A 14123-nucleotide genomic window follows, 5' to 3' on the forward strand; every position below is an offset into this window, starting at 1 on the left:
GCAAAGTCTTCACAGCAAGCTATCGAGTGGTCTATGTTTTCTTCTGGCGGGGGGGGGCAGAGTATAAAAGGCCCTTGATCACTCAGAACAGCTCTGCTGGACAACAATGTGTAGATGCAATGGTGGCAGAGAATTGTAATTTCTTTGCTGCATCCATTGCCCCACCATAGGCCTTCCAATGGGCCTTAGCCCATGTTCAGTCGGACTCACTTCAAGTTTTCTGCCATTGTCGCTCTAGTCTCTGTCCCACTTGTTTCATCACCACCAGCTCCCTAGTAAATCAGGGAGAACGTTTGGCTCCACTTGTGGAAGGGATGCTTAGGAGCAATCATGCCCACTACCCTGGCTATTTCTCTGTTCCAGAGATCTGCCAGGGCTTTGACAGGGCCACCTGGCAAGGCAACAAGAAAGTCTCCAAGAGCCGTCAGGAATCCATCTGGATCCATAAGCTTCCTGAGATGGATAATCTTAATTGGCCCTCAACCCTAGCAGAGGCTCTGAGTCCCAGTGAGTCTAAACCCTACCAGGTAGTGATCAGTCTATGACAATGGAACTATAGAGAGTTCCTCCACTCCCAGATCACCGTCATCCTGCCCAGTACAAAAAATTAGGTCCAGAGTATGTCCTGCAACATGTGTGGCACCAGATATTACTTGGGACAGCCCCATGGTTGTCATGGCAGACATGAAGTCCTGAGCTGCTCCTAACTGAGCAGTCTCTGCATGGATGTTGAAGTCCCCCAGGACAAGCCGAGGGGATACCAACGCCACTGCAGAGACCAACTCAGGCAGGAAGACTGTTGTGCAGCGGGGTGGGCAGTACATCAACAGAATGCCTAATCTGTCCCAGCCACCCACTTTAAGTAGACAAACTCATACCAAGTAGACTGTGGGACAGGGCACCTGGTAAGGGAGATGGAATCCTGATAGACCACTGTAACTCCGCCTCCCCACCCCCCCAGGCCTAGCCTGCTGCTGTACAGAGAACTTAGGTGGACAAAGCTAAGAGAGATTAACCACTCTACCCCCCCAGCTTAATCTAGCCAAATCACCGTAATACAAATCAGGTCGGCATACTATCCAGGATCAAGTCCTGGATCAGAGATGCTTTCCCATTCACTGACCTGGCATTTTCAGCCCAGGGGGCCTGTTGCCAAGGCTATCTAGATTAATTGAAATGAGGGACAGGTTGGGAGACTGTAACACCCTGTGATTCTCCCTTCTACCAGAAGAAAAGTGATGACTCCCCATGCCATATCTCCCTCTGCCCATTATTGTGATGGCTGCTCCCTGGATTACTTCCCCCATGCCCTCCTTATATCACATATTTGACTGCTAACAGGCAAATTGTTTCAAGATTACAGGCCGTAGCAGTCCTCCAGATGAGGCTAGCAACAGCAAGCAAGCAGGCAGGCAATAAGATCTCCTCAGAATGTTCACTCTCCAGTTGGGAACTGTCATTTTTAATGGTATTTTAAGGTGGGAGGGAGATAGAGAATTGAATTTTATATGTTTTGTTATGGTTTTTTTTTTTTTTTACTTATGTCTTGTGTTTATTTTTATTGTTCTTATGTTTGTTGTTACACGCCTCAATCCAATACAGGGAGAGGTGGGATACTAATTATTATTATTATTATTATTATTATTATTAGATGTTGCAAACTCTGTCATGGGGTGGTGGAGTGGCCTGGTTATTCCTCTTATGTGCCGGCTCCCCCCAGTCCTCACAGGCACCTAGCTTTTATGCCCTTGCCAAGGGGCAGGTGATCCTGGCTGTTTAACCACTAATTAGCTAGGGGTTTAGAGCTTGGATTCTGCAGGGAGCAGTTTCTCACAGGCACCAGTCCTCGCGGTGAGTCCAGTAGTAAGCAAACAGCAAACAAATAAGCAAGCAAGCAAGTAGGTAGCAAGATGTTGCAAACTCTGTCCTGGGGTGGTGGAGTGGCCTGGTTGTTCCTCTCACATGCCAGCTCCCCCTTGAGATCCTCTCTTCCCTGGGTCTCGACATTGTACAGTTTTCCAACAATTCAAATTCCAACCTCTGGCTCCTAATGGACTTGTTTGGTTATATTACTACAGTATATTAATGAATAAGTCCTTTTAAAAATTTTGCTTATGTTATATTGCAGCTGTGGTGACACCCAGTCTTATTTCTCCCTCCTCTATATGTGTGTTTAAATTCATGCACAGAAGGTTCTCAGGCTCTGAATATGGGAGATGCTGAAAGGGCAGCTAGGTGAAATAATAGTTGGAGCAATAGGAGCAAAACTTCATTGTTTACAACCAGCATTCTCCTGCAGAGGTACCAGAATTCCTGGTGATTCCTTGTCTTTTATTAGTGAGTTCACTCTTAGTAGGTAAAGAAACAATAATGGTGCCATCTTTTTACCAGGGCATATCTTATCTTTGAATATAACAGCAAGTTCTTCTTAAATAGCATTTTCCCCATTTTAGACATACTAAGTGGGATCAATTTTAATAGCTGCAGTCTGATTTTACAGATTAAACAGCTAGAGCCAGATGTTAAGATTGTTTGTCTCCTACATCTGATTTGAATATTTTATGTGCATAATACCATAACAAACATGATATGAATTCTATGGTGCACTTTTTATTATTTATATATTTATTTATTTTTTTAGTTTGCTGGAGGTTTTGTCTGATCATTTAAATGCTGAAATTGCAGCTGGAACTATAACTTCAAAGCAAGATGCAATGGATTATATCACCTGGACCTATTTCTTCCGTCGCCTTATCATGAATCCTAGGTGAGTTATTAAGAAGTTGAGAGCACATGGGACTGAGTATTATTATTATTATTATTATTATTATTAACCTTTACTTATATAGCGCTGTAAATTTACACAGTATGTACCCTTGACAATCTTGGCTCAAAGCTTACTCAGTTGTGAACATCTTTGCCTCTTAGCTATCTTTCTAAGTGTTTCTTCTATAAAATTACAATAATGTGGACTTTCTCTGTCAGATTGGTAATATATGAATTAATTTTTCACACTGTATATGAAAGAAATTATAATAGTGTGTTTTCTTCCTGCCATTTTGTTTGTTTCTTTGTTTGTTTTGCTATATCCAGTCCCTGAGGAAGAAGAGGGAGAATAAACAGGAGGCCTTACTTTTAGGGTTTCCTGTACTTTATCCTTCCTCCTTTTTCTTGTCCAGTCCTTCTATGGAGTACTACATGTGGAAGCAGCCTTAAATATACAAATCACTAAATCAGAAGTGTACATTCGAATAGAAATTCTGCCTATCTACATTGTATCAAATTCATTGAGATGTATCCATTTGTTTATATATTCTGTTGTAAGCAATGCCATAGAGGGATATATATATATATATATATAGAGAGAGAGAGAGAGAGAGAGAGAGAGAGAGAGAGAAGATGGATAGATGCCCCTCTGTTTTCACGAGGGATCCATTCTGGACCCCTTGCAAAAACGGAAGAATATTAGAATCACAGCTATTTACATATTTTGTCTCAGAAGCTACTCTGTTGTGAATGTCAGCTGCATCTGCACTGCAGAAATAATCTAGGTTAGCACTAGTTTAGCAGCCATGGCTCAATGCTATAGAATTCTGGTGCTTCAACAAACTACAGTTCCCAGAATAAAACCAAATCCATAAAATGCTTAGTTTCACACAAGGGACTTTAACTTAAATACTGACTTTTTTTTAACATGGCTCTTCGTAAGCTGCTTTTGAAACACCCACTAGTTTCAAAATAAGTGTTCTGTGTGATATGAAAATGCACTTGTTTGAAGGGGGACAGATTTATTGGACTCATTGAACTACTTTCGTGATCCTTTGGATTCTAGCTTTCTTTCATTCATCTGAAGTAATGATCTGAATTTATTGCAAAAGACTGTATCATAAAATTGAGGCAGGGGGAACACTTTTATGTTAAGATTTAATGAACATGTTTGTCATAGTAATACAGGTAGCAAATATGGCAAGTTTTAAAACACAATTCCTCTAGAAATCCATCTAAAAACATCAGTTTAAATAGGTTGTTGTTAAATAGATTATGGATAACAGTTTTTGAAAGTGAGTTAAATATTCAGCCACAATATCAGAAGACTATGTTAACTAGTCTTGAACACCAGCTGGGTAAAAAAAGCACCAGTGAAATGGTAGCCATCTGCAGAACAAATGTTCTTGAAGTTATTGATTGTTATCAGTAAAGATATGGATTATAATTATGATGTTACAAAAATTGGATAACTTTCCAAACTAAACTCCATTTTGAGCAATAGGAACAAGCAATATGGCTTTATGCATGGAGAGCACCTAATATAACTCATTCATTAGAAACATATCCTTCCTCTCTGCTGGTAAATCTAAATTTAAAAACTTAAAAACATTATTAATTTAAATTAAAATTATCTGAGATAATGAGTTATTACTTTAGATTGTAATGGGTATAGTTTTAAATACTCTTTATTTTTTATTGATGCATTATCATAAGGTACAGTTTTCTGTGTGTGTGTTTGTCACTGACCCTGATCCAAAGAAAGTTCTGTTTAAATCATTATAATTTAAGTTAGAAGCTACTAATTTAAGTCCTTTGATTTCATGAAAATCAAGAAAAGATTTATAGCCAAAGAAGTATAGTCTTTGCTTTATATTTTAATTTTTTATTTGTTTTTGTAACATACAGTATTTGTCTTGATTTACTATCATATTAGAATTGAAACACCTTTCAGTTACCTCATTTTTTGATTCATTATTTTCCCCAAAAAAATCAGTGTCAGCAAATGTATGTTAAAATTGCTGGTAGGGGCCCCAGAGGGGTCTGTCCTGGGCCCAGTGCTATTAAACAGCTTTATCAATGACTTGGAGGACAAAATTGGGGGCATACTTATCAAATTTGCAGATGACACCAAATTAGGAGGAGTAGCTAATACCCCAGAGGACAGGATCAAGATTCAAAATGACCTGAACAGACTAGAAAACTGGGCCAAAGCTAACAAAATGAAATTCAACACGGAGAAATGTAAGGTACTGCACTTAGGGAGGAAAAATGAAATGCACAGATATAGGATGGGGGACACCTGGCTGAATGAAACTACGTGTGAAAGGGATCTAGGAGTCCAAGTAGACCACAAGTTGAACATGAGTCAACAGTGCAATGCAGCAGCTAACAAGGCCAATGCGATTTTAGGCTGCATCAATAGAAGTATAGTGCCTAGATCAAGGGAAGTAATAGTGCCACTCTATTCTGCCTTGGTCAGGCCCCACCTGGAATATTGTGTCCAGTTCTGGGCAGCACAATTAAAAAAGGACATTGAGAAACTAGAGCGTGTCCAAAGGAGGGTGACTAAAATGGTGGAGGGTCTGGAAACCATGTCCTATGAGGTACGACTTAGGGAGCTGGGTATGTTTAGCCTGGAGAAGAGAAGGTTAAGAGGTGATATGATAGCCCTGTTTAAATATTTGAAGGGATGTCATATTGATGAGGGAGCAAGCTTGTTTTCTGCTGCTCCAGAGCCTAGGACCCGGAGCAGTGGATGCAAGCTCCAGGAAAAGAGATTCCACCTCAACATTAGGAGGAACTTCCTGACAGTAAGGGCTGTTCGACAGTGGAACAAACTCCCTCTGAGTGTAGTGGAGTCTCCTTCCTTAGAGGCCTTTAAACAGAGGCTAGATGGCCATCTTTTGGGGATGCTTTGATTTAGATTTCCTGCATGGCAGGGGGTTGGACTGGATGGCCCTTGCGGTCTCTTCCAACTCTACGGTTCTATGATTCTATGGTAGGCAGCTGGAGTGGCTAAAAGAATTGTTGAATGGTCAGTTGCTTTAACAAAGATTATAAATAGACCTTGAAAAACAAATGAAACAATCAGCGTTGATGAAGGATCTACATGTCTTGCAATGTGCTGTAACTGGTTTTTCTAGAGGTTTTTCCTCCGGTCTATTCAAGCACATTTCAAAATATCTTTGGTTCTATTAGAAAATATTTTTGTTGGTTACTAAGAAACCCAGGATGCAGTGTGATTTATTGTACTCATTCCCAAAGTCCTGCTTAGTGTTTTTGTAGTCTGCTTCCAGAGAAGGTATTCATCACCAATCTTGCATCAGTGGTTTTGGTTGTTGTTGTTTTGTACCTTCAAGTAAATTCTGACATATAGCAACTCTAAGGCAAACCTATCATGGGTTTTCTTGGCAAGATTTGTTCAGAGGAGGTTTGCCATTTCCTTTCCCTGAGCCTGAGAGCATGCGACTTGCCCAAGGTTACCCAGTGGGTTTCATCTCTGAGCTGGAAATCAAACTCTGGTCATAGTCCAACACTCACCAAGGTTACTGGCTTCCAGTTTCCTTCCAAGCTTAATTCAAGGTAATGGGCTTGACCCCAAGTCCTAAACAGTGGGCCCACAATTTGAGATCTTCACCAGGTACCTTTTTTACTATCTTAGGAAGCTAAGGAGATTATAGCATGTGAAATCCACACCAGGCTACACATGGGTGTTAACTGTCAGCGATGGATCTGATCACATTGCTCCATGCCCGGGCAGTAGACAGCCCATATCCAACCTGGGCTTCTTCGGCAGCTTTTCATTAATGGGATTTTCCCATTCTTGAAAAGGTGCTGGAGAAGCCTGAGTTGGACAGGCTGCCTATTGTCTGGGCACAGAGCAATGTGATAAGATCCGTCACTAACGGTTAAAACCCACATGTAACCCAGCACGGATTTTGCCTGTAATAATCTCCATTGTTGGTAGGAACACGTGACCAGTCTTTCTCTCTAGAAATGTTGAACTTCCTCCCATGGAAGGTTAGGGTGGCATCATTCCTCTTGAGCATATTGCAAGAAGCAGAGTCTGTATTATTTCATATAGTTTTCCATCCTTAAAACTAGGAGTGTCTGCCTTAACTTCACGGTCATATGTATATGCATGTTGTAGCCTGAGTCTGGTTTTAAATAATGTTTTTATCTGTTTATATTTAATGATTTAAATTAGGTTTTTTTAATGTTGCCCATTGCCTCAAGGATGTTGGTAGGTTAATTTATAATAAACAAATACTTTAAATAAATAAATAAACATTTAAGCAACAGAAGTTTATATGTCCAATGTGGGCATTCTGTTTTATTTACATACACATTATCCAGCATAAAAATGAAGGGGTGGCAATTCATATATAAGTCTTTGACTGCAGTCTTGTGTACATCTAAACCTTACTGAACATAACAGAACCTTCTTTCTTAAAATACATAATGCTGGGCTGCAAATGCATCTTGGAGTCTTGCTGGCTCATCGAGGTGCAAGTCTGTAGCTTGAAATCACAAACTTGCTTTGAAGTTATCATTGTCATGTTGCAATGGTTGTAAAAGTAATTTAAAGACACAATCTATAGACTGTCAATAGTCTACTGCACATCTTATATCAATTATGATCAGTCTAAAGCCCTACGTAGGTATTATCCACTTCACTTCCTTTCACACAGGAGCAGGGTAACACTGAGCTGCACCTTCTCTGTTATCATTTTTCTGGAAGGCAGCTCAGCTGTAGGAGGTTTCTGTTGTGAATGATCTCTGTGTGTACAGCAACACTGGGAAATGATCAGTTGTGCTCATGTAGAAAGTCCATGTGAATACAAACAGCCCCTCTTTAAATGTGCCATTTTCCATGTTAGGAAAGTAAAGACAGTGGATATGGTGTGATGTTCCCCTTTACTCCCGTGTTGAAGAGTACATGATGAGAAACACTTCAGCTGAATCTATTTAGTACCAGAGGGTTATGTCTAGTGTATTATATCATTCCGCTGGTCAGTCTTCAGCTTGGATTTTTTCAGTTCTCCACTATTCTTGAATTTTCAGGAATAAGGGTCAGTATACATTTCCATTTTTTTCTATTTTCAATTTTTTCTTTCTTTTTCTCTATATTTAGTATTTCTTCATTTTACTTCTAGTTTCCTTCCGGTCATATCTTAACCTAATCCAGTTGGGGAGAAACTGTTTCATTGGCTTTCTTCCAGGATTGAACTGAAGAACATGTCCAATCCCCTGTTCTCCTTTAGCCATGTGTCCTTGCAGATGTCAGTTTTCCCTTCTCCTCACACATATTTTCCATTGTAGGTAGTTGAAGTAGAGCAACATTACTACTCTCAATCTTGATTCAAGGCACTAATGATGACCCTCCAAATCTACCCAAAATCCCCACTGGGTATGGAAATGGGTTAGGGCAGGGAATGACATTGTTATTTCCAATCTAGATTCCCTCACCTGCAGCTTGCCTTCCTATTTTTTTCCTCTGTGGCAGTAAGTATGCCATCCTGTATGTCACAACACAGTGAAAACCATTCTTCTTTTAAAAAGAGAGACTGTTTTGGTGGCCTGCATCTCCAAAGACTCCTCTGTTCTTCTGCTTTTCCACAGAGCTGTGCTTGAAAGAGACAACAGGGCAGAGAACAGCATCTGTTTAATGACTGTGTCAAGCAGGTGTCCCAAAAGTGAATGATCAAAATGTGACTATCCCAGAGCAAACACCCAACACTGATTTTGTGTCCCAGGTGTCCTTGGGGAGGGGGAATGTTTTCAAGCCTACCTGGAAACATTGCTACCTTTTCAACTAGTTAATTCTATGGGGATGAGAATGCTTTGAGCTTGATATGGGAATATGTTATAAAATCATTTTCTTTGTTTCTGGTGGCGTATTAGCAGACATAATGTTCTCAGTCTATTAACAAATGTTTGGTCAGAACCAAATCTTAGCCTGTATAGCTGTCATAACAACAACAAAGCAAACAGTGCAACTGTCATAACTCACTACTGTGAAAAACTGTACATGTGCTGTTTAATTTTTGTACTATGCACCCATATTTGGATGTTGCATTTATATCTATTTTTAATATGTATACTCTTTGATCGTCAAATGTTTAAGATTATTGGAAAGTGTATTTTGATAGAATAAAACAACAGTGTAACGTTTTCAAATACTCAAGGTGAGGGATCACTTAGGGAATTTTTTTATAGGAGCTTAATAAAATGTGGTAGAAAGGAGGCAAATGAATAAAAATGACCATTGTATTTGCAGATGAAAATTCAATAAGGCTGCAGTGTGTGGTTACTGTTTTTTTCATCAACTATAATGCATACCTTTTCCTCAGCTGTAATGTAAGCCCTCTAAATTGTAATCACTGTTACCAAATCTAGTGAGCAGTGTTCAGTCATGTCATTGTGTTAATGCAAGCTTTGTTGTGCTAGCAGTTCTGCATTTTCAGAATTAGCCCAGGAATCATCTGTAGTCCACTTTTTGTTATGCAAGACTTTGTACAGCCAGTTGCAAAATCAGTTGTACAGTTGCCACCTGGAGAATAATCCAGCAGAATTAGCCTGGGGGGGGGCGTTCTCTCCACTAAAGTGAAGAGAGATGTGGTGGCTCAGGTGGTTAAAACGTTGACTGTTAATTGCAAGATCAGCAGGTTGGCAGTTTGAGACCCGAGTGCTGCATGATTATGATGAGCTCTCATCACTAGTCTCAGCTTCTGCCAACCTATCAGTTTGAAAGCATACAAATACCAGTAGATAAATAGGTACCACTCCAGTGGGAAGGTAAACAGCATTCTGTGCAATCATGCTAGCCACATGATCCCAAAGTAGTCTATGACAACGCTAGCGCTTCATTTTAGTAATGGAGATGAGCACCGCCCCTGCCCCCCCGCCCCCCATTGTCAGACATGACTTGACAGCCTTGTCAACGGGGAGTACCTTTACCTTTAAAGTCAAGTTGGAATCAAGCCATTGTATTTATATATAGTTCCACTCTTGCCAGAACGGCAGCATATAAATCTAGTAACTGTACAAATCTAATTTTGGGGATACAGAACATGTATGTGGATCTTTCTTACTTGTAGCACAGAAACCAGTTCTGCTGGGAACAGAGTAGGACTGGAGGAGCAACGATGTTGTAACTCAGTGCTGCTATCCAGAGGACAGTTTAGAGATGGTTCAGACTTAAACTTTTCACAATGTTGCTTTGTCAGCAGTTTTTTGTTACCCTGTCACACTGAGCAGATCATTGGGTACATTCTGGGACTTCTCATAGCACCCTTTTAAGGGCAAAAGAGATGTGCAAAGGCACATATGCAGAGGCCCATTCACATGTAGAATTAATATACTAGCAAGCACTAGGTTAGGTCACCAGTCATTGAAGTGTTAACACAATACAAATGCACTGATGTGTGGAAAATGCATTTGACTATGATGGGGTGTGCATTCAGCATTTGCACAGGTAAGTGCTTTACCCCTGACCCATTCATATCTGTATCAACACTGATGTCAAAAGGAGAGGATTAGAAGAAGGAAGAGAGCCTTGAATAGGACTAAAAATCCTTCCTGCAATCTCTTCCTGTTTAATGGTTCCTCTACAACATCTGCCCTCCAGATGCAAACTGTGGTGTGAGGTGGTAAATGCAACACTGTACATTCAGGCTTCTGATGTTCTTAGTTCTCTGAACTGGAACAGTGACACTACATCATAAGTGCCATTAATGTAAGTGGAACATACCATAGTTCAAGTGTGAATTTGCTGTTTTAGGGGAGGAAACTGAAATGTTCCTGCTGTTCTGTTGTTTTGTTCTTGCTGGTCTGTTGTTTTGGAATAATTGGTGTCCTAGTATCAATATGAAGGGAATACTAGGCTAAGATGACCTAGTATATTCATTTGGACAGTATCAAATAGGGACAGATCATTTATCTTTACTTGTATCATTATGGAGGACAGGGAGATCTGGCAGAACAGCAAAATATTTTACTGCTTCCCATTATCTAAAACAAAAACTCTTATTCAATCAATAAAATCGATAAAAATGATAAAAATGAAAAATGAAAAGTGCTACAAAATCTCTCTACATGCTGATTTTACAGACTAACATGGCTATATTTCTTTTTTAAAAAATGTATTGGTTACAAAGGGTAAACACAATTAAATCATAATTCTGCTTTAAAAATACAGCTAAAATACAAATTTACGAAACTGAAGTCTCAGTCAGAACTCCCGACCAAAATCTCCTTTGACCCTGTAGTGGGACATGAGCATGAGAGTTGGAGTTTATATATTCTATAAGAGGAGCCACTTTTTCTTGAACTGATTATGGTCCCTTTCCTCATGGATTTTCCTGACATCATCTGTATGCTTCTCCATTAACCCCCAGAACTTTGTCCACCATTGATTCATGTATAGATGACCTACTTTCCAGTTTCTGGCAATGATTAGTCTAACTGTAACAACTTTAAAAAGCTATGATTTCTTTTTGATGGAAAGGTTTATTATTAGATTGGAATATTGACAAGAGATGCAACTCTGGGGTGGGTTGGACCTTTTTTTGTTAATGTCTGAAATCAATTCAAATAATCTGTGTCCAAAATCGTTGAACATGCGGGCACTCCAACCACATGTGTAAATATGTTCCTCTTGCCTCACAACCCCTCCAGGACAAAGGAGATGTCTTCCTTGTCATTCATGATAGCTGAAAAGGGGTCAGGGATCATCTGTATACAACGGCTATATCTTTGAAAGTTAAAACTGTTAGCAATAAGCTTTCTTTTAGCAGAGTAGCAAATGTGTGTGCCTCAATCTGACGTTACTTCCCATGAACTTAAAAGTGACTCAAAATAAGTCAAGCAGTTTCAGATTACAAACTTAGGAAAAGTTTACTAATAGCTTTTACATTTACATGTGCATGTGGGGAGCCTATATCCATACTAACTAATGGAGAGATTAGGTAAAAGAAAGCTTCAGTCTATAACTCACCATCTTGTTGAAGAAATTGGTGGAAAAGGAGAATAATAGAGAAGGAGTGAAACTGAGAATGGAGAAGTCTTTATAGGACCAATGACACTAGAAAATTTCCCAGATCACATGGTCTGGTTACTTGGATAACCAAAAGGTGTTTATGACCATGCATTTCAAAGGATAGGAAGAGCAAATGGACAGGGGAAAACCCCAGAAGGATTTCATATGTAATAAATTCTACCCTATCTAAAAACCTATTGCTCTAACAGCAGGAAAGAGCGTGAGAGAGAATGCTGGAATTTTCCAACATTCTTCACAGTCTTGTTTCTTCAGTTGTATGCTACAGGCTGCCAACAAATACTAAGTACTGTGGGCTGTATTTCAGAAGAAGGAGCTCACAAGACCACTTCTGAGTACTCCTTCCCTAATAAACCCTATGAAATTCATGGGTTTGCCATAAGTCAACAGGCATCTTGAAGGCATGTATACACACAATTCATCACTTTTCTTTTTGGGGCTTCCAGTAGTCCATATCTGCTTTCAACTTTGATACTTGTGGACACATCGTCATGCAACAGAAGTAGTCAAAGTGTTTCTCTAATGGAGGTGGGTGACTGCGGTAGTACCAGGATAGGTTTTAAACAGTTAGGCATTTGGAGAACTATTGACTATAAAACAAGCATGAGTAGATCCCCTTGGAATCAATTTGCAGTTAAGCAACAAAATGGTCTGAGATTAATTGACAAGACAACTGTGTTGACATTTCAGATTGTCAGTGTAAAATACAGTACTTTCTAATATTGATGGCAGGCCATTTTAGTAATGAATTTGATTCACTTTGATTACTAGTTGAGAATGATAATGTTAGTCATTCAGAGTATAACTCAGTGACAAATGACACCTTTCTCTTACAAATGAGCTGGTTCTCCAGAGAGCACCTGATTTCTTTCTCACTGAGGCTTGTTGATCCACAGCTATTGGATTAGATCCAGAAAAGACATTGATTAGATCATCTTTCTGGTTTTCCATTATCGAGGATGTGCTTAGAATAATGGATTTCACCTAAGCCTGCATGTTTTAGGTTTAGAAAAAGTCAAGAAAAGGGGAATTGCAGAATGTCTCATAGTGGATAAAACAGAACCTCTTTTGAGATAATAATTATTAATATCTGTCCTTTGTTCTGAAAGATTTTTAAATAGTAATAATAATAATAAATATGTGAAGTCGAAGGCTTTCATGGCCAGCATCCATAGTTTTTTTGTGAGTTTTTCAGGCTATGTGGCCATGTTCTATAAGAGTTTATTCCTGACGTTTCGCCAGCATCTGTGGCTGGCATCTAATTATTAGTAGTAGTATTAGTATTATAAATAGTTTATTTATATTTCCCACCTCTACCTGTGGATTGAGGTGGGATCACATCAGTAAAAATACAACACAATACATAGATACATCAGTAAAATATTTTTTTTAAATTTCCCTCAAAAATGATTTGTGTCAAAAATAATCAGGAGCTGGGCTCTTGTAGATTTTTACCTCCAAGAAGTGCTCTGAATGCAAACAAAAATTTTTCTTAATAGTCTTTTTCAGATGTCCCTGAACCATGTTTTCATTATCTGTGTCATTACTACTACCGTATAATTGGAACATAAAAAACATGGTGTTTGTAACAAATGACTTCACAGGAGTGACAGTTATAGCAGCAACATTTCAAGGCTGATGAAAAATTTCCCAGGGAGATCTTGGGTCAGGTTTACATAAACTAAACAGGAAGCAATTGCCACCACAGTCCACATTAAACCCAAAATGTTCTGTGTAACTTCATCTACATTTTATGTCTCTGCACGTCTCGCTCTTTCTCAGCTGGTGAAATTCCACACTAGCTTAGATTAGAAAAATAAGCTCATGTTTCTTGTTGTGAGGTTGTTTGGGATATATTCACAGCTACTGTTGGGGATTGAGTTGTTTGTGTTTGTTATAAATTACTTAAAACCGTTAAAAGTTTGTTTCTTCTGAGTTCTGATTGTTTAAATCTTATGTACTTTCTAAATTTTTATGGTACATAGGGATTTGTTATTGTTTTTTTCCCAATGGGTTACTAATGGAAGTTAGCCTGTCTACCCCATGTGCTAGATGCTGTTAGTATAAAACTGCCTTTGACTTTCACACCTCTCAGGGGACGAGTAATTGTTGTGTTCAAACAGCCTGTAATTGTGATCCCGCTGGCTTTCTCAGTACGCTTCTGGCTATTAGAATCATTAAACAACTCAGCACCTGTTAACAGCATTGTAAATATTCAACCTTGCTTGTGGGCAGGTTGAACTGAATATAGGAGAAGGCTTACAGAGCCCAGCCTCATAAATTAGAGCTCCTGACA

General features: G+C 39.2%; 1 protein-coding gene across 1 annotated transcript in view; it reads left to right on the forward strand.

The window, feature by feature from the left end:
• The window catches only part of ASCC3 (activating signal cointegrator 1 complex subunit 3), a 332057-nt gene that overhangs the window by 247213 nt on the left and 70721 nt on the right, over positions 1-14123 (forward strand). The window contains exon 34 of the mRNA XM_089530681.1: positions 2642-2767. Coding sequence (XP_089386807.1) covers positions 2642-2767 — 126 coding nt within the window. The remainder of the gene's footprint in view (positions 1-2641; positions 2768-14123) is intronic.

This window comes from Sceloporus occidentalis, unplaced genomic scaffold (assembly GCF_023333645.1).
Source record: "Sceloporus occidentalis isolate IW3139 unplaced genomic scaffold, rSceOcc1.0.p SCAF_6, whole genome shotgun sequence".
Classification (NCBI taxonomy): Eukaryota; Metazoa; Chordata; class Lepidosauria; order Squamata; family Phrynosomatidae; genus Sceloporus; species Sceloporus occidentalis.